At 47.3% G+C, this 25,744-nt stretch overlaps 1 protein-coding gene across 1 annotated transcript in view; it reads right to left on the bottom strand.

The window, feature by feature from the left end:
- LOC144500603 (formin-like protein 1) overlaps nucleotides 1-25,744 on the bottom strand; it is a 274,250-nt gene that overhangs the window by 84,993 nt on the left and 163,513 nt on the right. Inside the window, exons 5-8 of the mRNA XM_078223784.1 lie at nucleotides 25,012-25,095; nucleotides 15,177-15,230; nucleotides 14,531-14,677; nucleotides 6,092-6,197 (exon numbers count right to left, since the gene is read on the bottom strand). Of these exons, the coding sequence (XP_078079910.1) occupies nucleotides 6,092-6,197; nucleotides 14,531-14,677; nucleotides 15,177-15,230; nucleotides 25,012-25,095 (391 nt within the window). The remainder of the gene's footprint in view (nucleotides 1-6,091; nucleotides 6,198-14,530; nucleotides 14,678-15,176; nucleotides 15,231-25,011; nucleotides 25,096-25,744) is intronic.

Here is a 25,744-nt window from a genome sequence, read left to right as displayed (position 1 = left end):
AGGGAAGGGATTTAGTCCAATAATACGTCTCACTGCCTACATCTCGCAGTGAAAGTTTGAGTTGCTCCAGTCAACACTGTGGGTTTGTTGTCTGCAATAAATTAATCTCGGACATGGCGACACCCAATAACTTGAATCTTGCCACTCAAGTGGATAGAGCGGTGAAGAAGGCCTATAGTGTGTTAGCTTTTATTAACAGGGGGTTGGAGTTTAAGAGCCACGGGGTTATGCTGCAACTGTACAGGACCTTGGTGAGACCACATTTGGAATATTGTGTGCAGTTCTGGTCACCTCACTATAAGAAGAATGTGGAAGCGCTGGAAAGAGTGCAGAGGAGATTTACCAGGATGCTGCCTGGTTTGGAGGGTAGGACTTATGAGGAAAGGTTGAGGGAGCTAGGGCTGTTCTCTCTGGAGCGGAGGAGGCTGAGGGGAGACTTAATAGAGGTTTATAAAATGATGAAGGGGATAGATAGAGTGAACGTTCAAAGACTATTTCCTCGGGTGGATGGAGCTATTACAAGGGGGCATAACTATAGGGTTCATGGTGGGAGATATAGGAAGGATGTCTGAGGTAGGTTCTTTACGCAGAGAGTGGTTGGGGTGTGGAATGGACTGCCTGCAGTGATAGTGGAGTCAGACACTTTAGGAACATTTAAGCGGCTATTGGATAGGCACATGGAGCACACCAGGATGATAGGGAGTGGGATAGCTTGATCTTGGTTTCAGATGAAGCTCGGCACAACATCGAGGGCCGAAGGGCCTGTTCTGTGCTGTACTGTTCTATGTTCTATGTTTCCAGTAAAACAAACAAGTCCCAGGACGGGAAGATGTACAGATTTAAAATTGATCAGTGGAACTAAGTGAACCGTGGAGGAGGGAAGAGATTACAAATAATTGAAAAGGCAAATTCTGCGAGGGTCTTAAAGTTGGAGAGAGGCACAGAGAGCTCGGGAGAAGAAATATCAACTAGTGAGGCTGAGGTCTCTGCCACAGAGGGACGCAAAGACTAATGGCTGGAACTTTCCGGTTGTTTATGCTGATGGGACCTTCTGGTTCCACCGGCGGTGCAACCCCTGCAATGAACTCGTGGGCTTTCCAGCAGCAGGGGTGGGGTTCAGTGGGAAACCCCATCGACAGCAGTCGGGACCAGAAAATCCCACCGACGGCCAACGATGTGCTGCCTCCCGCCACAAGAAAGACACCACAGGGAGGCCGGAGAATCCTGCCCAACATAATCAGCATTAGACTTTGATGAAGCGTGAGGATAAATAATTCAAGGAATATTTTACTCATTGCAAGAGTAGATTGTGGTCCCAGAGCTATTGATTGGGTAACTGTTTCGCAACAGTACTCAATTAGCCAATTAACAACTTTGGGAACCAATCACCAGTCGGAATAGGGGATAGTTTGCCAAAAGCGGGCCTTGTTGGCACGGTGGCACAGCGGATAACGCTGCTGCCTCACAGCACCAGGGACCCGGGTTCAATTCTGGCTTTGGGTGAGTTTGCATATTCTCCCCATGGTTAAGTCGATTGCAGGTTAAGTTGATTGGCCATGCTAAATTTGGCCTTAGGTTAGGGGGATTAGTGGGGTAAATATGTGGGGTTATGAGGAAAGCCTGGGTGAGAGTGGGTACAGACTTGATGGGCCGAATTACCTCCTACCGCACTGCAGAGATTCTATGATCCTATTGTTCAAAGAGCCAGAAATTAGGCACAGAATGTGACATACACAACATCCAGAAACAATCGAGAAGCTGACACCACCCAGGACAAAGCAACAGCTTGACTGGAACCCGATCCACCACGTTAAACATCCAACCTCTCCACTAGCGACACAGTGGCTGCAGTGCACACCATCTACAAGATGCACTGCAGCAAATCGCCACGGTTTCTTCCACAACACCTCCCAACCCCGCGAGCTAGGGCAGCAGGAATGGGAATAGCAGCATCTCCAAGTTTTCTTCCAAAGTGACATACCATCCTGCCTTGGAACTATATCCTTTACAGTCACTGGGTCAAAACCCTGGAACAGCCTCCTTGTGGCATTATCCCTCCGCGCACACCTTTCGGGACAGATCTGGGCACCACTCGCTGTCAAGCGGCTGGTCTCTTTATGGTCACCGAGTCCAATTGCTGTCAACAGACACTCCCGAGGTCAGAGGCAGCTGAATTGTTGGCGAGGAATGTTTGTAAATTAGGCGCTGCTTGTAAATTCTCAGCTCCAGGATAGACGCGAGCAGCCATTCTCTCTCCGGTTTGTTTTCTGTTTGAAACATTCTGCAATGCTATGTTCTGAAAGATGACGAACGCAGGCTTTGTCCAATAGTGTAGAACAGGTGATTGCCAATCAGCTGCCCAATTTACATCCACGGCCATTTGGATTTCAATTGACATCAAGTGGGGCGCAAATCACCAGAAGGTTGCGCAGAGCGATGATGCCACAACTTAGGTTGGCAGAGCCATCAGGAGTATAGAAACACAGAGGGACCTAGGTGTGCAAGTCCACAAATCCTTGAAGGTGGTAGCACAGGTAGAGAAGGTGGTGAAGAAGGCATATGGTATGCTTGCCTTTATAGGACGGGGTATAGAGTATAAAAGCTGGAGTCTGATGATGCAGCTGTACAGAACGCTGGTTAGGCCACATTTGGAGTATTGCGTCCAGTTCTGGTCGCCGCACTACCAGAAGGACGTGGAGGCTTTGGAAAGAGTGCAGAGAAGGTTTACCAGGATGTTGCCTGGTATGAAGGGTCTTAGCTATGAGGAGAGATTGGGTAAACTGGGCTTGTTCTCCCTGGAAAGACGGAGAGTGAGGGGAGACCTAATAGAGGTATACAAGATTATGAAGGGCATAGATAGGGTGAACAGTGGGAAGCTTTTCCCCAGGTCGGAGGTGACGATCACGAGGGGTCACGGGCTCAAGGTGAGAGGGGTGAGGTATAACTCAGATATCAGAGGGACGTTTTTTTACACAGAGAGTGGTGGGGGCCTGGAATGCGCTGCCAAGTAGGGTGGTGGAGGCAGATACGCTGGCATCATTTAAGACTTACCTGGATAGTCACATGAGCAGTCTGGGAATGGAGGGATACAAACGAATGGTCCAGTTGGACCAAGGAGCGGCACAGGCTTGGAGGGCCGAAGGGCCTGTTTCCTGTGCTGTACTGTTCTTTGTTCTTTAACTCCAATCCTGAAGGAACTTATGCATAATGGGTTTGGTGACCAGCTGCTTTCAAGTGGCTCCGACTTGATTGGCAGCATGGCTATGGGTATGGGCACTTGTCCTTGGTAGTCTGCTGGATGCCCGATTCTAGACTCCGAGGGGCCAGTGCACACAGAAGTTGGATTTATTGCTCTAGCAGGCACAGTAACACCACAGTCAGATATTGGGACTGGAAATTTCCCATCCCGCCTGCCACGGGAATTGTAGTGGACAGGACAGACCGTGCAAGGGTCCATTGGCCTCGGGCTTGGGGCGAGCGGGGCTGGAAAATCCCACCCTGGGCCTCTGAAGGCACAAGGCTCGACGGCATCGGCTGGTAATTAGGCCATGCTTCTACTGCACATGTGCAATGGTTATTGCGTCATAGCTAACGGCAGCCAGTCTACACAGATGTGGAGATGCCGGCGTTGGACTGGGGTGGGCACAGTAAGAAGTCTCACAACACCAGGTTGAAGTCCAAGAGGAATATTTGGAGTCACGAGCTTTCGGAACACTGCTCCTTCATGCCATCATTTTGAGGTTTTAAGGAGTGGGGCCTAAACACACCAGCAAAGCTGGTTGTACTGAGGACATCCCGATCAGAATAAAACATAACCTTTCCCCCCCTCCCCACCCCAGAGGTCTCAGGGTCTCCCCACCACCCCCCAAACAGTCATTGCTGGCATCTCCCCCTTGCCCCCAAACATTGCCAACACCCCCACCATTCTCACCTCTGTGCCCCCCAGCATCACAATTTAATGCACGAGAGGCTCCCCAAAGGGCCCGTCCCAGCACAGGTTGGCACCATGTCAATCTTGCATTGCCAATCTGTGCCAGAGGGCAGTGCGAGGGGGGCAGTGCCAGGGGGTGCCCTGCCATGTCCCTCTCCCCCAGGGGCTATACTGACTTTTGCAACTGGATGAACCTGTTGTAAAACTCACCAACGTCACGTCATGTTGGCGAGATATGAAAATGTAATGGGGGGGTGAGGGGTGGGGGGAGCTCTGGCGAGGGGTGGTCTTTAATTAGATTTAAATTTACTAAAATTTATGTAAATCAGGTTCTCGCCCATTATGGGCGTCAACCTGATTACATCACTGGCGATGGGCATCGATTGCGATCTCACCAGTTATTGAGCCCCCGTCACTCACCCTGCCGATGGAGCGTGCGGGCTCAAGATCACCTCCTGTGTTTCACACACAATCTTACATTAAACTTGTGTCTTAAGTTATAGATCCCATGACGTGTTGTTTGCATACCCTAGTTGTCAATTAGCCCAGTGGGCCGGACGGCTGGTTCATGATGCAGAGCGACGCCAACAGTGTGGGTTCAATTCCCGTCCCAGCTGAGGTTATCATGAAGGCCCTGCCTTCTCAACCTTGCCCCTCGCCTGAGGTGTGCTGATCCTCAGGTTAAATCACCTCCGGTCAGCTCTCTCTTGCTTTCAACAGGGAGGGTGGGTCACTATCTGTGTGGAGTTTGCACACTCTCCGCGTGTCTGCGTGGGTTTCCTCTGGGAGCTCTGGTTTCCTCTCTCAGTCCAAAGATGTGCGGGTTAGGTTGATTGGCCATGCTAAATTGACTCTGTTGTCAGGGGATTAACAGAGTAAATATGTGAGGTTACGGCAATAGGGCCTGGGTGGGATTGTGGTCGGTGCAGACTCGATGGGCTGAATGGCCTCCTTCTGTACTGTAGGGATTCTATGATTCTATGAGTCTACAGTCATCTGGGACTAAAGTGACTTCAGCAACATTCACTAATCAACACTGATAAAATATACATTTGTTCAACCTGTCATCATTTGTATGATTTTGCAGTGTACAAAATGGCTGCCACGTTCCCTAAGATAACAACTGTGACTATAATTGATACAGGCAAAATACTGCAGATGCTGGAATCTGAAACAATAACAAAAAATGCTGGAAAATCTCAGCAGGTCTGACAGCATCTGTGGAGAGAGAATAGAGCCAACGTTTCGAGGCTGGATGACTCTTCGTCAGAGCCAAGAGAAAAGATAATCAGATGAGATTTTCCCTTCCCTGACATTTCCTTTGTCCAATTCCAGCACCAACCCCTTTCACCCTCATTGTATAAATCTTGTCTGATTTTCGTTGCTCTTAGCTCTGACGAAGGGTCATCCAGACTCCTAACCCGATGCCCCGGTTTCACCCCACAGTCCAAAGATGTGCGGGTTAGGTGGATTGGCCATACTAAATTGCCCCTTAGTGTCAGGGGGATTAGCATGGGGTTATGGGGATAGAGCCTGGTGGGATTGTGGTTGGTGCAGACTCAAGGGGCCGAATGGCCTCCTTCGGCACTATAGGGGACCAGTGACCATAGGCTCCCTACCCTTCGAGAGTGGGAGCTGTTTGGCTCTATTCTCTCTCCACAGATGCTGTCAGACCTGCTGAGATTTTCCAACATTTTCAGGAAATAATTGATTCTACGTGAACTACAAGCTCTAGACAAAGATGAATTCTTCCGTGCTTTTATGCTTCCATTTGCTAACTGAAGCCAGCTTCAGAAATCTCTCAGCTCAAGTTCAGAATGCACCTTCTGGGCATGAATCCAACTCTACCACAAGGTCAGGGTTTGAAGTGGAAAGCTCTTATCAGAGCTGAGGATTACAGCATGCAGCATACACATTCACCAGTCAAAGTGGGGGGGAAAGCTTATAAAATTATACTTCCATTAGAAAACAAAGTTAAATTCTCCGCAGTGTGAAGAGTAGCGCTCAGGAGGTTAACAACTGAAGAAAAGAAATCACAAGCACAGTATGAAGATTCCTGAAAAAGCGGACAGGAATGTACAGAGTTGGAAACAAAAACAAGGGCTCTATCCAATCCAATGCCCACGCTGAGGCCTTCAAGACCAACTGGCTTTCTCTTACCTGGTAGTTCATGATGGCACGCAGGCACATTATACAGACATGGACATCATCTTTCTGGCTTACAATCCGTGAATTCCGCAGTGCTTTTCTACTGTGCATGGTGTGCCTGTGACAGAAGCAGAGAGCAGAGGTTACAATCGATGCTTTGCAACACTCTGGATTCGTGTCAGCGAACATTTTTCATGGATTATCGGTAACAGCAAGGAATACACAAGGGAATCTGCATCAGGCTGAGAGCTGGAGTCTCAGTAACCATTGGTAATGCAGAACAGACCCAATAGAGACGTTTAAAGTTACGATGTGGTTTGATAAGGTCGGTGGAGAGAAGATGGGGCACAGTTTATTAAGAGGCGTGGGGGTCCCTGGTGGCGGAACTGCAAGTGGGCACCACTTCCACTTACGTACTCGGCAAATTCAACTGAATATTTAAAGGGCCAGCCAGAGACACGGGAGATTTGTGGGATTATGAGGCAGGGGTAGGTGTTCATTGGTGGATGGCATTGTCAGGGGATGGGGCAGAAGGTAGGGCAGGATATAAAGGCTGTGATTGTTGTTGCAACTTCAGAAGGGGCACAGCGACCGCAACTGCAGTCGCAGTGCCTGTGACCTCACCCCCCCAGTCTCGCTGCAAGGAGCTACATGCGTCAACGAACAGCATTTTGGATGATAGGGAGTGGGATAGCTTGATCTTGGTTTCAGATAAAGCTCGGCACAACATCGTGGGCCGAAGGGCCTGTTCTGTGCTGTGCTGTTCTATGTTATGTCAATTACTGCCCCCTCCCCAACCCCTCACTGCCTCCCCCACCATCTCGCCCGCTCCCTCACTCGCCATCTCGATCGCTGCTTCAGTCGACGCCTTGTTCACCATCAGCTCCCCAAGCTGGGCAGTGAGCAAGGCAGCAAGGGGGCAGTGAGGGGAGCAGCGTGTGGGGTAGGGGGCAGCGAGTGGGAGGCAGCAACAACGGGCACACACTGATGATGACAGTGGCACTGATTCCCTGTTGCCGTGTGGTAGTAGGAAGTACAGTGAGCGAGAAAAGAAACAAAGGCTCTGACTGCTGTCCACCTCCTTCTGTTGGTACTTTGTTCAATTTCTTTTTGCACCCCCACAGCACCTTCAGCTCCCCTCAAACCTCCCCCCCGCGCCCCCTGCCCATCACTCCCTCCTCATTATTATTTTCTAACCTGGGCACCACCCCTCCACCTCCTCACGTCCAAGTCCCTTCGACTGTACACACATCGGAGCCCGGGCAAGAGGCCGACCCCATGGTTTAGCAACCCCTCCCAGCAGATCCTCCTCCTCAGGGGATGGCGGGAGGTGTTCCTGCCCACAGAAATCAGGCTGTTCCCTGGCATCCAGTGAAGGCTCACGCACATTCACAGCCTCCTCCTCAAGCTCATCCAACTCACCGTCATCTGAGGATGGGCAGTACTCCGCCCCTTAGTCCTGTTGCTTGGCACATTGTGGAGTGCAGAGCGGACCACGACTATTTGTGACACCCTTAGCTGTGCTGAACATGACGCCAAATTAAACTGATCCCTTCTGCCTGCCCTTGGTCTATATCCCTCTAGTCCTTGCATATTTATGTGCTCATCTAAATACCCCTTAAACGCCCTTATCGTATCTGCCTCCATCAACCCTGGCAGCGCCTTCCAGTCACCTACCACTCTCGGTGTAAAAACACTTACCCCTCAGGTCCCCTTTGAATTTTCCCCCTCTCACCCCTAGCGTTAGACATTTCAACTCTGGGAAAAAGATTCTGACTGTCAACCCTAGCTCTGCCTATCCTGCAAAACCCTTCCAAACCAGGCAAAGCAACCAAAATGCATTTTCAGCAAGCCAATGGTTTGCTCGATGTTGGCTCTGGTGGAGATGGGAGCTGAATGGTATCATTTCCCTGCTGTGCTGAGGCAATGACTCACTGCTGTCAGTAACCATGCCCCCAGGGGATAGACATGTCACCCAGGATCCAGCCATCAACATTGGCTCAGAAAGCTCTGGGAGCTGTAAGCTGCCCAAAGCGTATGTGTGATAAGAGCTTCCTGGGAAACAAGCACAGACATAAATGATTTGGAGTCACTGACCAGTTCCATATTCTAAGGGTGAATGCGTTCCCATTTAAGAAGAGGAACTTCCTCTCTCAGAAATTTCTGGAACTCTCTTCCACACAGAGCAATGGTCATTGAATATATTCCAGGCTGAGTGTGACGGATTTGCTGATTGATAAAGGGAGGTCAGGGTTATGAGGCCAGGAGGGAAAGTGGAGACCACAATTATTTCCACCATGATTGAATTGAAAGGCGGAGCAGGTTCAATGGGCCAAATGGCCAACTCCTGCTCTTGTTCTAATGATCCACCAATGCCACTGGGTGGCCCTAGGAGTTCTAATGGTGACATGAGCACATTGAGGGCCGAATCAATGCAATGGCACTGACTTAGGGCGCGATCTTACCGACCATTCACGTCACATTCCTGCCGCAGCGAGATCGGAGAATGTGGCGCCCAATGAAATCTCCGCTCACTGCAGCGGGATGGGAAAACCCCGCCGGCGTGAATGGCCGTAACACTCCGGCCTTAATCTCCAAATCTCAGCCCACTGACGAGAAACCGGGATTTCGGCTTCCACTTAATTAAGTCCCCAGCCCACCACATTCCCCACTTCCCATTAAATACTGCCCGCTGTTTCCATTTGTGAGGGCGGGGGAGAAAGAGTCCAAAAGAAGAGAAATAGATTTTTGCCTGGTCTTTATGTCTGACAACCAATTCAGGCTAGATTTCTCTTGGTGGAGCAGATTCCTTTGTCTGGCAGCTTCCTGGCGGTGGTGACTGGGAATCTAGTTTTATATCGAGTGTGTGGCACTGCTTCTTTAGCTCTGCTATGGGTCAGCTGCCTGACATTACCATTCATTGGAAGCAGAAGCTTAATGAAATAAAAACTAAAAGGTTGGAAACAACATTGGGGGCAATCTGTTTGAGCTCTGCACCATAGCAACAGGCAAAATGGCCGCCGTGTTGCCTTATGTCTTTGTGGCACATCTAACCTTTTGGCCAGTGGTGACAAGGTGAGCAGCAACAGTCTCTGCTGACGTTTTCAATGATAAATTAATTACTCACCCATAATGGAGAACTCTATATGTCTCTTGTGCATTCCTAAGGGTGAGCGACGAGCACATATAAAGAATTAAAAAGCGTCACAGAGCTGTGAAGCAACATTGTGCATAACTGGGCTCAAGCCAGCCTGACTCTGTGGTACACACGGACCATCAGGTGATTGACTAATGGCCAACAAGGGGTTGGGCCTCTTTAAATCACACCTGATGGCATTTGAGGGCAAGTGTCTGGCGCTGGGAGATATTAATGTCCGAGACAAAAGGCAAATTGTGGTGCTGAGGATCTGTTGCTTGACTGTGGAGTGAGGATGCAGAGAGATATCTTGACTCATACTCCCACGCGTGCACCATGTACCACTCCTATCCATGCATCTAGGGAGGTTTTTAAAACAGCTTTATGGATTGAACAGTAAGTCACACAGCAGCTCTGTGTGGACTGAACAACATGTTACACACGGACTGAATAGAAGAGGGCGCACAGTGGTTAGCACTGCTGCCTCACAGCGCCAGGGACCCGGGTTCAATTCCCGGCTTGGGTCACTGCCTGTGTGGAGTCTGCACGTTCTCCCCGTGTCTGTGTGGGTTTCCTCCGGGTGCTCCGGTTTCCTCCCACCGTCCGAAAGACATGCGGGTTAGGTGGATTGGCCATGCTAAATTGCCCCTTAGTGTCAGGGGTAAATGCATGGGGTTATGGGGATAGGGCCTGGGTGGGATTGAGGTTGGTGCAGACTCGATGGGCTGAATGGCCTCCTTCTGCACTGTCGGATTCAATGAGTGAGCAGTGCATCACACAGGGAACCTCTTAGGACAAGTTAATCGCTTAGAGGAAACCTACACAGGTTAAAGAATTAAAAGCCATGTTTCTCTCTGATAAGCTTTTGATTTTTTTCTTCATGTACCCACCGAAAGATGACACATCCCCAAGAAGCATGAAAGCAACAAAGAAAAAGGTTAGTATTCGCACATCGGTATACAACAGCTGTTAGAACCATCTTTCTTCGAACATGACTCGAGCATGTCGATTTGCACCCAGTAACCCAAATAAAGGACTGGCATCTTTTGTGGAATTATTTATTTCCCTGAGCGCGTGCCCTCAGATTCACTTTCACCCCAGTTGTTTGGAATGGTTTCTGTTGGGTCTCCAGTCGAGGCTCCATTGTGTTGTCGTGACTGCTGCCTGACATTGCAATGCTGATAATGCAAGGGACCCTCCACACAACTGGGGCAAACACATCACCTAGCCCAGGGTCTGTCCATCTGCATGGGCGCTTGGCATTCCGGAGCCTGACTCGCGATATGTAGGAGTGGTACAGGTACCAGCAGCCAGTAAAGGGCCTGCCCACTGCAAGCCCGGTGGCCTTGTGGACAGTGAGGGCAACAGGGTTCTGACAGTGGTGACTAGGAATTTAGTTTCACATCTGGAGTGTGGCATCACCCCTTTGGATGGGTTATGAGGCAGCCGTCCAATTGAAATAAAGGTCATGTGCTGAATGTGCCCTGTCCAATCTCCCAGCCCGTTGACACTCAGATCCAACACTGGAAGGCTGGGGAACGCAATCACCCGCATGTCTGCGCATTATATAATATGAGGAGTGGGCAGACATTCCGTCCCATTTAGCTGTCCATCATATCAGAAGCCCCGATATCAACATCGCCCGTGAAGGCAAAAAAAAACCTAGAAAATGTATTCTGTTCATTTGATCGTGCCGTTTATTTGTATTCACAATTTCAGCCTTTTTCGAGGGAAGAGCCCATTCATTTTAAACGGATGTTCTGAATCACACAACAGGCTTATCTGCAGCGTTCAATGGTGGGCCTCACATTGTGCAGTCAAGCAGAGGCGATTGAACTGTCACTGCACCAAGTAGATAATGACTGAAGAGACAGACTGATGCAAGTTTCAAACCGACGCCTGTAAAGCAGGGACAGGAGAAAACAACATCTCTGCAGCTGTCATTAACACGGATTGGAGTTACCCTTTCACTAACAGCAATGCAATTTCAGCCATGCACTCTTTGCAGGGTGAAGCGCTATCAATTAAGCAAAAGACTACTTGTGTGCCAATACAACTGTAGGCTTTTATTCATTACAGAACTAGGAGCATATCCCAACAGATAACCAACCCGAACTGAACAGGGGGTTGGAAACAGCCACCTTGATACTAGGTGACAAGGGGAGGAGCCGGCAGGGGATGTGTCCACGCATGACAAACACAACAACGGTGGTCCAGACAGGACAAAGGCACAACTGTAGTCCACCACAGAGGGTAGCTCCCCAACCTCCAGAGTCTGCAGAGTGCCTCTTTACTGTCAGGGGGGCTGGATCTGTTAAGTTCTGATGCAACGATAGCATGGATCCCATCAGCGTGATTTATTTTCTCTTACACAACCAGGGGACACAAAAGATGCCAAGGGGCTTGAAGGGCAACCAGGGATGGGCAATAAATGCTGGGCCTTGCCAGTGATGCCCACATCCCGTAAATGAATTAAAAAAACATTTCTGGAGCGTGTCCCTATTTTCCTGGTCTGGTTTCAGTGGGGCCCCCGGAGAAGAGGGACAGATGGTGGAAGTTCACACAAAGTCAGGACATTTTTTCTGAAATCCAGGGTCACGATGACAAAGCCCTTTCAATATGTGAACACACACGGGGTAATTTTGATCTTGTGCATGGGTGAAATGGTAAATGGGCAGCTCTGTGCTTGAATCTTTTCAAATCGATAAAAATAAAAACCAGAAGCATGAAATGGGTTTCTCCTTCGCTCTTGCCCCACTTTACACATTTTCACAAAGTCAAAGTGACCCTGACAAACCCTCCACACCCCCCAATCCTTTAAACAACTTTGATCTTCAGCCCTTGAAACCAATAGGGTTAGAACAAAAACATCCACTGACTGGCGAATGGGTCAGGGAGATTCCTATGTTAAATAGACCTGCCTGGAATGTGACCTGCATCTCCACTCAAGTCTCTTACAATATCTGACATGGTAAACTCATTTTGGAGACAGGATACTGCGGTGAGTCACCAGACTGCCCTGTCACCTCCCGTGTCCAAGTTCAATCCAACCCAGATCAATGAAATAAAGATCTGTTTTCTTTCTCCCACACCGTCTCTCTGATTTCGGTGCATGTTCTATTTGGAATTAAGTTCATAGAATCAGAGAATTATAGAATCCCGACAGTGCAAAAGGAGGCCATTCGCCCATCTAACCTGCACCGACAACCAGACCCTATCCCCATAACCCCACATAACCCCATAGCCCTGCTAATCCTCTTGACACTAGGATCAATTTAGCATCGCCAATCAACTTAACCCACACATCTTTGGACTGTGGGAGGAAACCGGAGCACCCGGAGGAAACCCACCCAGACACGGAGAGAACGTGCAGACTCCACACAGACAGTGATCGAAGCCAGGAACTGAATCCAGGTCCCTGACACTGTGAGGCAGCAATGCTAACCACTATGTCACCGTGCTGCCCTCAATTGGCCTGTCTGGACTAATGTCTTCAGTATTGTGTCCCCACAGCACCGAACTGCCCTTATTCTGTGGCTAAAATGGTGTCCACACAGGAGACTGTGTATCGTGGCCCATGTGGGATGCTGCTCAGAAAGTATACTGAATTTAAAGCATCATTATTGGGCCAGAGTGGAGGGAACTTTAACCCCACAGTGCTTAATGTGAACACTTATTAAAGTTTAAAGTTTATTCATCAGTGTCACAAGTAGGCTTACATTAACACTGCAATGAAGCTACTGTGAAAATCCCCTAGTCGCCACACTCCGGCGCCTGCTCGGGTACACTGAGGGAGAATTTAGCATGGCCAATGCGCCCTAACCAGCATGTCTTTCGGACTGTGGGAGGGAACAGGAGAACCCAGAGGAAACCCATGCAGACACAGGGAGAACGTGCAGACTCCGCACAGACAGCGACCCAAGCCTGGAATCGAACCTGGGTCCCTGGTGCTATGAGGCAGCAGTGCTAACCACTGTGCCACCGTGTGAATTAAATACATTTGTGCTATGTATGAAGGGTGTACAAATCGCTCTGTCTGCTTACTATCTAAATGGTGAAGGCGATAATTAGCCCCGCCTTCGGAACTCATGCTATAGTCTCACGTCCTATCACAGTGCTCCTTTTCCATTGTAAACTTTTGGACATGTCACAGAACAGCCGGCTATACCTTCACATATTGAAGATTCAGAGCGTCAAGAACTCCAATTTATAAAACTGACCCCGAGATTTCAGAATAAACATGCCTGACATAGAAACATAGAAAAACTACAGCACAAACAGGCCCTTCGGCCCCACAAGTTGTGCCGAACACATCCCTACCTTCTAGACCTACCTATAATCCTCCATCCTATTAAGCTCCATGTACTCATCCAGGAGTCTCTTAAAAGACCCTATTGAGTTCGCCTCCACCACCACTGACGGCAGCCGATTCCACTCGCCCACCACCCTCTGTGTGAAAACTTACCCCTAACATTTCCCCTGTACCTACCCCCCAGCACCTTAAACCTGTGTCCTCTCGTAGCAGACATTTCCACCTTGGGAAAAAACCTCTGAGAGTCCACCCGATCTATGCCTCTCAACATCTTATACACCTCCATTAGGTCTCCTCTCATCCTACGTCTCTCCAAGGAGAAAAGACCGAGCTCCCTCAGCCTATCCTCATAAGGCATGCCACTCAATCCAGGTAACATCCTTGTAAATCTCCTCTGCACCCTTTCAGTCTTTTCCACATCCTTCCTATAATGAGGCGACCAGAACTGAGCACAGTACTCCAAGTGGGGTCTCACGAGGGTCTTACATAGCTGCATCATTATCCCCGGACTCCTAAACTCAATCCCTCGATTGATAAAGGCCAGCACACCATATGCCTTCTTAACCACCTCCTCCACCTGCGGGGCCGATTTTAGAGTCCTATGGACCTGAACCCCAAGGTCCTTCTGATCCTCTACAGTACTAAGAGTCTTTCCCTTTATATTGTACTCCTTCATCCCATTTGACCTACCAAAATGGACCACGACGCATTTATCTGTGTTGAAGTCCATCTGCCACTTGTCCGCCCAGTCTTGCATCCTATCTATGTCCCTCTGTAACTTCTGTCCCTCTGTAACTTCTGACATCCCTCCAGACTATCCACAACCCCACCCACCATAGGATGATTGATAACAAAGAAGTTCCATTGGTCTGTAATTGAGTTCCTTTTGGTTTTAACCCATCCTGACGTGCTACCAGTTGGCATTAAGTGTTACCAGAGAACCAGGAAAGCAATGGTACAGAAGGAACTATTTCAATCTGATACCCCTCATCCCCCACCTCACCTGACAGTGAGATGACGGTTACCAGTCCTGGAGGATCCATGGGTGGGGGACGAATTGCCTCGACTGAGGTCCTCCACGGATCTGTCTAAGGGCTTGTTGCTCTTCTCGGTCGCGATTCCTCCGTTATCCGTGCTCTCCATGTCATGCCTGAGCCACACGAGGAAAAAAAACAAAAAGAGGGACAAGGCCTTCGGTTAGCTCGTGTAACAGTGATCCCTTCCCCATCGCTCCGAGTCCAGCGTTCCAGCTCTTCTGGAATGAAGGGCCCAAGGCTGCTCCAGAACAAAAAAAGCCAGGAAAGATAGTAACTCTTTCAGCACAAGTAATCCCTGTCTGGATGTACGTAATTCCCGTCACAAAGGTGAGCAAGAAAGCTCTAGAAGGTGCTGCTTTGGTTTTGATAGGGAGCAACATTTCTGCTCATAATGGTGACGAGATGAAAAGATATTCTTTCCCACAAGGAAAGCAAACTATGAATTTTTATTTCATTTTGCAAATCTGGTAAATTAGAAATTCATCGATTACATTTTAAGAAGCGCAATTTCACTTTTAACAAGCGGTGTTAGTACAGAAGCTTTCGCAGAGTGCAGAAACTTGAAAGAGTTAGTATGTAGAGAGGCTGCCCCGGAGTGTTAGACTATAGTACCTTTCAACATAACTCAAACTCCTCACAAAATTCAATGCAGTTTCTTTAAAAGATCTGAAAAACAAGACGGATTGTTGAGTTGTCAGTACATGGTTTACCAAGCTGAGCTTCACAGATAGACTGAGCGAGGCCAAAGAAATGCTTTCGCCGTATGGAGCACTCATAGTGTAGGCCACTGTCAGCTCAAGGTCTCCCCTTCTCCATTCGTCCTCCATTAACTCACCTGCGAACACACCCTGTCTCCATTATTTCATAGAATCGTAGGGTCGGGTTTTCCGGCCGTGCTCGTCCCAAAGCCAGAAAATCCCACCCGAAGTCAATGGACCTTTGCATGGTCAGTGTCCTGCCCACTACAATTCCCATTGGGGACGGGATGGGAAAATTCTGCCCTACAGTGCAGAAGGAGGCCATTCAGCCCATCGAGCCTGCACTGACAACAACCCCACCCAGGTCCTATCATTATAACCCCACGTATTTCCCCTGCTAATCTCCCTGACTAAGGAGCAATTTAACATGGCCAATCAACCTAACCCACACATCTCTGGACTGTGGGAGAAAACCAGAGCTCCCGGAGGACACCCACGCAGACGCGGGGAGAATGAGCAATCTCCACACAGACAGTCACCCGAGGCCGGAATTGAACCTGGGTCCCAGACGCTGTGAGGCAGCAGTGCTAACCACTGTGCCACCATGCCGTATGATGGAAAGAAAGTGGAGCCTCCACCATCACTATCCATAGCGCCAGGCTACAACATGCATGTAAAAGTGTCTGTTGCCACAGGCGCTTTGTGGCATGGGTGGGGGAGGATTGTTTTGATTAAACAGCTGGTGTGGATCAGGTTAATGCCAACAACACAGAGTTCAATTCCCATTCCAGATTTGGAACCTGGCTCCTTGTCCTCCCCATGGTGGGGATATGGGTGGGACCTGCCTTTGGGCAGGGAACGGAAGAACATCCATGTATGTGAATTTATATCAAGCAGGAACAAAGACCAGAATGCTGGCTAACTTGTAATTCAGGGAACTCAGGCCAGCTGAATGCAGAATGCACACACCATACTGAGTTTTCCACTGATGGAACTTAAGTTATGCATATATTTTTAAAAAATGTTTAATTACAGGGGAGGCGATGGCCTCGTGGTATTATCGCTAGACTATTAATCCAGAAACTCAGCTAATGTTCTGGAGATCTGGGTTCAAATCCCACCATGGCAGATGGTGGAATTCAATAAAAATATTAAAAGAATACTGACGACCATGAAACCATTGTCGATTGTGGGAGAAACCCATCTGGTTCATTAATGTCCTTTAGGGAAGGAAATCTGCTGTCCTTACCTGGTCTGGCCTACATGTGACTCCAGGGCCACAGCAATGTGGTTGCTTCTCAACTGCCCTCTGACCAAGGCCAACTAGGAATGGGCAATAAATGCTACCCAGCCAGCGATGCCCATGTCCCACAAATGAATAGAAAATATAGGTATCCTTTCTATTCTATGATAACAATAGGAATGCAGAATTCTGATCACGTGAATAGAGAGATATAAAACATTCTTCTTTCTTCATCAAGGAGACTCTTTCCGCAGTACATACCTACGAATGCAGGAGATGCCCTATTTTTTCGAATGCATGATTCTCTTTTTATGTTGTAACACAAAGTGTTGCGGCAATATTTTTAGTGACCAAAAAACAGATTTGGTGTTTGGGTTTGAATGCAGCAATGTTGTTCCAGACTAACCACAGTGGACACAGACAGAGACAGAAGAGTCACAGCGCACCAAAAACCAATGCTACTCATAATAAGGCCCATGAAAAGCCAGCAACCCAGAAGAGTGATGTCCAAACGGCTCATGAATGCCAGAAGAACCCTGGGATTGAATTAGTGCCTTCAACTCGATGTCAGCTTGTGTTATTGCGCACGGTATACACCAACACTATTTTTAATTTGTTTTCTTACAGTTATCTGGTGGGGGTGTCGAGCCGGCTGCTTTAAGTGTCACAGCGTAGCTGACAAACGATAAAAGTGAAAGGCTTCTTGCAGCATTTTGCTGTGCTGCTTATTTAGTACCTCATTAGCTTTTTAGCCCATAGATAAAATATTCAGTATATAACTTGAATGCAAGCTCAATGTGTGCGAGGCAAGTCAGATGGGATAAAAATAGCGATGCTTAATAACTTACGATCACTGTGAGCTTGGCATGTTGCTAGACACTTTCGGAATCTCGAAAATAAGTAGATGGGACCCTCTGATATTAATAGTGCATTGGAAAGACTCCTCACTTGCATAGCGCACAATTAGATGTCACTCACACACCCAAGGCACCATAGAAAGCTTTCTTTCTGGATGTATCACAGCTTGGTATGGCTCCTTCTCTGCCCAAGACCGCAAGAAACTACAAAAGGTCGTGAATGTAGCCCAATCCATCTCGCAAACCAGCCTCCCATCCATTGACACTGTCTACACTACCCACTGCCTTGGAAAAACAGCCAGCATAATTAAGGACCCCACGCACCCCGGACATTCTCTCTTCCACCTTCTTCCATCGGGAAAAAGATGCAAAGGTCTGAGGTCACGTACCGACCGACTCAAGGACAGCTTCTTCCCTGCTGCCATCAACCTTTTGAATGGACCTACCTCGCATTAAGTTGATCTTTCTCTACACCCTAGCTATGACTGTAACACTACATTTTGCACTCTCTCCTTTCCTTCTCTATGAATGGTATGCTTTGTCTGTATAGCGCACAAGAAACAATACTTTTCACTATATGCTAATACATGTGACAATAATAAATCAAATCAAATCAAGGATAGGAATTATCGCCAATCTTTTTCTTTATTCATTCATGGGATATGGGCATTGCTGGCTGGACCACATTTATTGCCCATCCTTTGACTATTTGATGGACCTCTGTCCAAGTTTCTCTCCCTTCTATTCAGAAAGAGATGCTAATCCAATTCCAAATACAACCTCGCTCAGGTGAAGCAGGTCAACGATACACACAACGACATTACTGTCATTTGTGGCAGTAATTTCTATTCAATTAGAGTGCAACTACTTGTGAAAAAGTAAGCCATTTTATAATTTTTGAGTGCTGTTTTTAAGAAGAAAAAGGGGAAATTCTGAGGTCCATCAATGTTGCAGCATTTACCTCCAGCCTCATGTGTAGCAGATCCCTTGGCGGAAAGCACTCGAGTGGTCTGGTTGGTCCTCCCTCTCTCCCCCCTCTCCCTCCCCCCCGGGTGGGACGGTAAAATTCCGTCCCACATCTGTGAAGCTCGGGTTAATTGTGCGCTGCTGTCGGTTAGGGGTCAGGCTACATCCTTCAAGGGAAGCTGATATTCTTCATAAGGAAGACAGAGTTTCTGGATGATGTGCCTGAGATTGATAACATGACCACTGTCTGAGCCAATTCGTCTGACCTATATTTGTCATTTATTGGGTAATTTACAGTTTATAATCGACAACAATTTAATGTTTAACTTTGATTGATTCTGGGTTTGAGAGTCTAGGGCCAGAATTTTACCATCCCCCCCCCGCCACGGGAATCGGAACGGGTGAGGGGCGGACCATAGAAAGGTTTGTTGACCTCGGGCGGGATTTTACGATTTTGGGATGAGCGCGGCCGTAAAATCCCACCGTAAGTGTTTACCTAAGATAGTACTTAGTGTTTGCTTTGTTTGATTCTTGTATAGTGAAGAATTCCTCTGTTTAAGCTGAAAAGTAAAATTTAAACCGCGGCATCTTGTGGCTTCATATTTTTTTACCAAATCTTTTGGGTTTCAGGTATCTTTTAAAAAAAAATAAGTTACTGGTCTCTCCTGAGATAGTAACATAATACATTTCAAGATCTGTTCTAGTCTGCATGAGTTACTGATCTCAGCTGGTTAGCCAGGACAAGTACAGTTAGCCTCAATGTTGTGAGCTAGATGAAAAATGCAGGGAAAAAATCTGGCAACATTTCTGCTCCCAATGCCTAGCCTCAAATCGCTATGGGAAGACATGATGAATAGAGGACACAGCAGAGAAGATAGGCATAACATTTAAATATATCAGTGCTCTGGAAGATTTCGTTCCAGATACAAGCAGGACTGCAAATGGAATAGATACAAAGATTGCAAATGAGATTCTGGCTATTTATATACGGCTGAATAGAATAATAAATCCACAAAGTGTTGACTGGGTCACAAGTGGAATACAAGAGTGCAGTTTCATGCACCTCATTAGAGAGATAATATTGGAGTTACGGATAAGTTGCAATGTACATTCTCTGGAGTGAAACAGGGAGGAGAATGTATCCGTCACTGAAGACTTACCGGGATTGTCTCACCACAACTAAGTGAGAAGGTTGAGGTGGGTGGGGGTGCAATTTGATGTTCTTTTTGAGCTGAACTTTCTACTAATATTGGAATCCAATAAAGACGCTAACACGTTCCAAGATATCAGTTTTTACAAGGGCCATTTCAAACAGAACAGCAGTGGCATTCGAAGTTGACTGTATACGTGGTGGGTAAGAATTGAACATTACACGGTATACTGGCCCCAGGCTGAGGGTTAAACCTCGCCAGTTGAAGACCAGCACATCTGTCTGCCTCTGTGTTGTAACAATCGGAGTTTTTCAGCTCCAGCTGTTCTTACAAAGAGAAGTTCCAGAGATGACCATTTTCTAATCTCTAAGGTTTAAACAAGTGTTAATGCAAAAAAATGTGGATGCTGTAAAAGTGGGATAAATACAAAAAATGGTGGAAATACTCAGCAGTGAGGCAATGGCACAGTGGCATTGTCACTGAATTAGTAATCCAGAGACGCAGGGTAATGCTCTGGTGACTGGGATTCAAACCCACCACAGCAGATAGTGGAATTTCAACTCAATAAAACAAAATCTAGAATTAAAAGTCTGATGGTGACCACAAAATCATTGTCGTTAAAAAAATCCCCATCTGGTCCACTAATGTCCTTTAGGGAAGGAAATCTGCCATCTCTAACTGGTTCCAGAGCCACAGCAATGTGGTTGACTCTTAGATGCTTCCTCAGCAAGCCACATTAATGAATAAAATAAAAAGGGCAACATCTGTAGATAGAAACAGAGGCCTGATCCCTTGCCACGACAGAGAGGCCTTGTGGTTAAAAATGGCAGATGGGGCCCAAATTTAGAAGTCCCGCCTCAAACATGGCACCTACCATTTCTGCGGGGGTGGGAATATGTCTGGGTCAGAATCTGCGCGTGCGCGTTGCGCCCAGTAGAAATCAGCAGTTGCTTCTACTCATGTCATTTTGATGTGCACGGTGACTGAAGCCTGATGTGCACAGATTCGGCCCGGTAGGGAGCAGGTCTGAACTTTGTGAATTTGTTTGGATAGCCAAGATGCCCTTTTGGAAAGGCAAGGTATCCCTTCAGCTATGGTCCCAGGGCACCTTCAGGAGGAGCCTTGTCTCCTTTGGGAGAGGTACACTGTCCTCTGGGAGAGATCAGGTGCCTTTTAGGATTTTTAAAAGCAGGCATGATTGTGTGTAAGAAATGCATAAACTCATTGAAAAGTGAAGTTCTATAGAACCGTCAAAAACTGTCAAAAGTATTGAGATGAACTGTCCAAGGGAGTTGCCAAGCTGTCAAAGAATTTAAAACTCATGCCCTTTAATCTTTTGTAAAACCTATCTGGAGATTTAAAAAAATGATTGTTTGCTATTTCACTCTTGTCTGTTGACTTAAGGCTTAGGTTTACCATAGTGCTACATGACTGATTTCACAAAATCTATTGTCACAGTAGGGTGCTGTCATCTCACAGTTTGATTGACAGCTCTACCTGTTTATGGACTCTTTGAAGTGGGACTATGAATTCCAGTGCATATTTTTATGAGGGATTAAGCAGTTGAATAAAAATGTTGTTTAAAGGATAATGTAGGCGGATTTTTAATGAATGACAATGTTTTGTAAAATGAAGTCTGAGATAGACACTTGGTACTTTAATTTCTTTGATCTCAGCATAGGTCTTGAGGTCTGCCTATAGTGGATACTGGGTGAGTTAGCATTGTACGTATAATGGCAAAGGGTGATGGGCAGAGGAGCATCAGTTGGCACTAAGTTGGGGTAGTAGCTATAAAGGGCCCTGGCAGTGGGTAGAAGGGCAGAGATTGATATAGAGGGTATGAGGGGCCACAGGGAGGAGTGTGAAAAGGGGATGAGGTGGTTTGTATTGGCATGGATGGGGCATAGGAAGCATGTGTGGGGAAGTGGGGGTGTGAAGGGTGAGGGCTGGAGGGTTGTTTTATGTTTTCTGTTTTTTTCACTGAACTTCAATGCAGTGCTGGAGCACCGAGGATGGACAACTGCCCAGCCTACACAGCCTCTCCATGACAACAGCCCAGCCTACACAGCCTCTCCATGACAACAGCCCAGCCTACACAGCCTCTCCATGACAACTGCCCAGCCTACACAGCCTCTCCATGACAACTGCCCAGCCTGCCATGGCACCTTGCACCCTCCGCACCTGTTCTGGGGTGACCACACCTGACGTGCAGGGAACCCCAACACCCTGGTACGAAAACTGGTTTTCAGTCAGAGATTTTTATGGGTCGGTCCATGGAGCCCGGAATTCTCTGGACTCTATATCCCCAGCGCACAGGTGAACATCTAGGCCAGACTTAAAGTTTCAGATCAATGACCTTTCCAATGAAAGGTCATCAACCTGAAGATTCTCTTGATTTATTTCCACAGATGCTGCTTGACCTGCTGAGTATTTCTGGCATTTTTTTGTTTTTCTTACATCAAGTAGTGCTTGGTGGAATAGAAATACGGAAAGATTAAAGAGGGAAATGAGGAGTGAGCAGTTCAGGTGGGTTCTGCTCTACCTCATTCCCTATTGAAGACAGACCCCTGATTCAAACATAATAAGATGGACAATTGATGATTGTGACTATCTCCCATGAGCCCACAGAGTCCACTGCTCCTGGAAGACTCCTTTTATATTTAGTTTTTAAACTTATGGGGTTTTCCTCCAATATCAAGTTTGGATAATACGCAACATTGCTTGGCCACCAGCTCTCTCGACCTCCCCTGTCACCTCAGTGTTGCCAGCCTGCTTAACCAACATTGGGCACTGGATGAATGGCAGTTTTCTCCAAATAAATGTAGGAAAGACAAAGTCTGACTTTGCCCATTGCAATGAATGCCATTCCCTCACTAACAATTCCAGCCTTCTCCCTGGCCACATTAGGGATAGGGTATGTTTGCACTCTTGGGGTAATGTGTGACCCCGAAAGGAGCTTCTCTGTATCCTCTCTATGAACAACTGCTTGCATCCATCTTTGTAAAATTGCCCATCTCCTTTGCTTTCTCATCTCACTAGCGTCTGAAACTCTCCATCAACATTTGACCTCCAGATGCGACCATTCCAGCCTGCCCTGTCCAGTTCCCAAATATTCCAAGCTGATCTGCAGGCAACTTGTACCCTGGGGACAGCTCATCATGTGGACCTGAAGCTTACTATCACGCCAGGGTGGACTCCTATTCTTGGAGTGGCCAAAACATGCGGAACCTTTCTTCATTTTCATGTGGCAAGATTGATAAATATTACACGGCCATTTTGAAAATGATAATATTTATCCCCTATTACGGGCGGCACGGGGGCACAGTGGTTAGCACTGCTGTCTCACAGCACCTGGGAACCTGGTTCGATTCCTGGCTTGGGTCACTGTCTGTGTGGAGTTTGCAGGTTCTCCCTATGTCTGCATGGGTTTCCTCTGGGTGCTCTGGTTTCCTCCCACAATCCAAAAGACGTGCTAGTTAGGTGCATTGACCCGAACAGCCGCCGGAGAGTGGCGGCTAGGAGATTTTCACAGTAACTTCATTGTAGTGTTAATGTAAGCCTTACTTGTGACTAATAAATAAACTTTACTCATAAGAAGCCATGTACATTTAACTGTAACAAGCTCTTTAAGATTGAGCCACTTGCTGTATTTTCTAACAGGCACGACATGGCCACCTGTCAGTACGAGGTCAAAGCTGTGCTGCCAGTGGATGTTAATTATTCCAATAACCTGACCAATTGTGAACCTCAACTCATGATGCATCAACTACCTTGGCAATCAGCCAATCACAAGCAGAGTTTGCTGGAAGTGCAAAACTGGAGCTGTAATTATAAAGAACCTTGTCTAACTTCGTGCATAACATAGACAAGTGACTCCAAACCACCGTAATGCACCATTTTGTGTCTGTCTTCACAGCAGAAAAGACACAAATCATCCCAGGATTAATAGAAAATCAAGACGTAAAAGGGAGGGAGATACTGAACACAATCAGGACCACTAGAGAAAAAGTACAAGGAAAACTCCTGGGACTAAAGGCTGACATCTTCCCTGGACCATGGCCTACAGCCTAGGATCTTAAAAGAAGTGACTGCAGATATAGTGGGTGGAATTTTCCCATCCCATCTGCCACAGGAATCGTAGCGGGCGGGACACGGACCATGCAAAGGTCTGTTGAACTTGGGCGGAATTTTCCAGTCTTGGGGCGAACACGGCCGGAAAATTCCACCCAGTGAGTGCATTGGTTGTAATCTTCCAAAACGCCCTGGATTCTGGAAAAGTCCCGGAAAACAGGAAACACCTTGAGCCCAGAGAGGAGGAAGACAGAAAGCAGAAAGCTACAAGCCGGTACTCTGACAGCTGTCACTGGGAAGTATTACAATTCATTATCGTGGATGTAGTAGCAGGACATTTAGAAAATCAGGCACAGTCAACATGGTTTTGTGAAAGGGAAATTATGTTTGACAAATTTATTAGAGTTACATAGAAACTAGAAACAGGAATAGGCCATTCGGCCCCTCAAGCCTGCTCCGCCAATCATTATGGTCATGGCTGATCAGCAAATTCAATATCCTGATCCCGCCTTCCCCCATATCCCTTGATCCCGTTAGCTCCAAAGGCTATATCTAATTTCTTCTTGAAAAATCACACAATGTTTTCGCCTCAATTATTCTCTGTGGTAATGAATTCCACATATTCACCACTCTCAGGGTGAAGAAATTTCTCCACACCTCAGTCCTGAAAGGTTTATCCCTTATCCTCAAACCATGATCCCTAGTTCTGGACACCATGGACAACATTCTTTCTGAATCTACCTTGTCTAACCCTGTTGGAATTTTATAAATTTCTATGAGATCCCATCTCACTCTTCTAAATTCCACTTCTTTGAGGATGTGACAAGCAGGGTAGATAAAGGGGAACCAGTAGAAGTAGTGTATTTGAATTTCCGTCCCAACCTCCACGACACCCCCTCACGTCACGTTCTGTGCTAGCAGAGGTGGCCCGTCATTGGCTGTTGGCCAGATCATCCGATCCTGCCATTATTAACAGGTTTTCCTGTTGTTCGCACTCTTTGCTGCCGGGGAACCTGGAGTGGGGGTTCACAGTCGGCAGTTCTGGAAGATCCCGCTGGCAGGAACGGCTGGAAAATTCCGGCCTATAAATGCTGGTAGAAATCTGTTGTTCACTCCTGCAATATATGAAAACTGAGAGGCTAAGTTCTGTCAGTAAGATTATATTAACCTAATACTGAGTAGCCCTACCCCAAACCCAGACTCAAACGGTGGCTCTATTTTCTCCCCACAGATGCTGTCGAACCTGCTGAGGTTTTCCAGCATTTTCTCGTTTTGTTTCAGGTTCCAGCATCTGCAGTATTTTGCTTTGATATCAGTGTAAAGTCATTCAGTCTCGAGTTAATTCCAAGTGGAATGGCAACACAACTGGATAAATAAAACCCGGAAATAAGGTGACAGAGTTGACAGAGTGAAGGCAGTACATAAAGATGAAAGCCTCAGTAAAGATCCCAGGGTACTTACGTGACAGCGCACTGTGCAAAGGACAAGTACTCCACCAACACGTCCAATCCCTTGTTGTCCTCATTCAAAAACTCCTGCACCCAACTAAGAGGAAGGAAAAATCAGCCGTTAATCAGATTCGAGTGGATGGTGGCTCAGCCTGAAGTTACCCAGAATGCCATTGGGGTCAGCCAGATGGACCTTAATGTTCTTTTTCGGCCTTGTCCATCCCTAGGTTCCGAATCCCTACAAGTTCATCATTAAAGGAACTAACCTAGAGCAATTATTACAGCCCAACCCCACTCACAAATAGTTCAGGTTTGCAGATCTAAAGCCATCTGACACACGGCAACGTTCCATGAGGGTGTAGTTACTGAACCGTTCAGCAGAGGAATTGGGGGAGCAGTGTTTGATCAGGGGACGGCGGGTAGAATGGGAGAGGTAGATTTGGAGAGGGTTTTTGAAGGCTCTGGGCCCATAAGAACATATGAACATCAGAAATAGGAGCAGGAGTAGGCCATTTGGCCCTTCGAGCCTGCCCTGCCATTCAACAAGATCATGGCTGATCTGAAGCGAATCAGTTCCACTTACCCGCCTGCTCCCCATATCCCCTAATTCCCTTATCGATCAGAAAACTATCTACCCGTGATTTAAACACCCAATGCCCTCGTATTTCTCCCGGTCCATATCCCATCTTGTTCTTTTAGGAATACAGCTATCAGCTCAAACTTCACTGGACAAGTTACATAATAAA

This window comes from Mustelus asterias, chromosome 11 (assembly GCF_964213995.1).
Source record: "Mustelus asterias chromosome 11, sMusAst1.hap1.1, whole genome shotgun sequence".
In the NCBI taxonomy this organism is placed as follows: Eukaryota; Metazoa; Chordata; class Chondrichthyes; order Carcharhiniformes; family Triakidae; genus Mustelus; species Mustelus asterias.
This window is presented reverse-complemented; position numbering and strand designations above follow the sequence as displayed.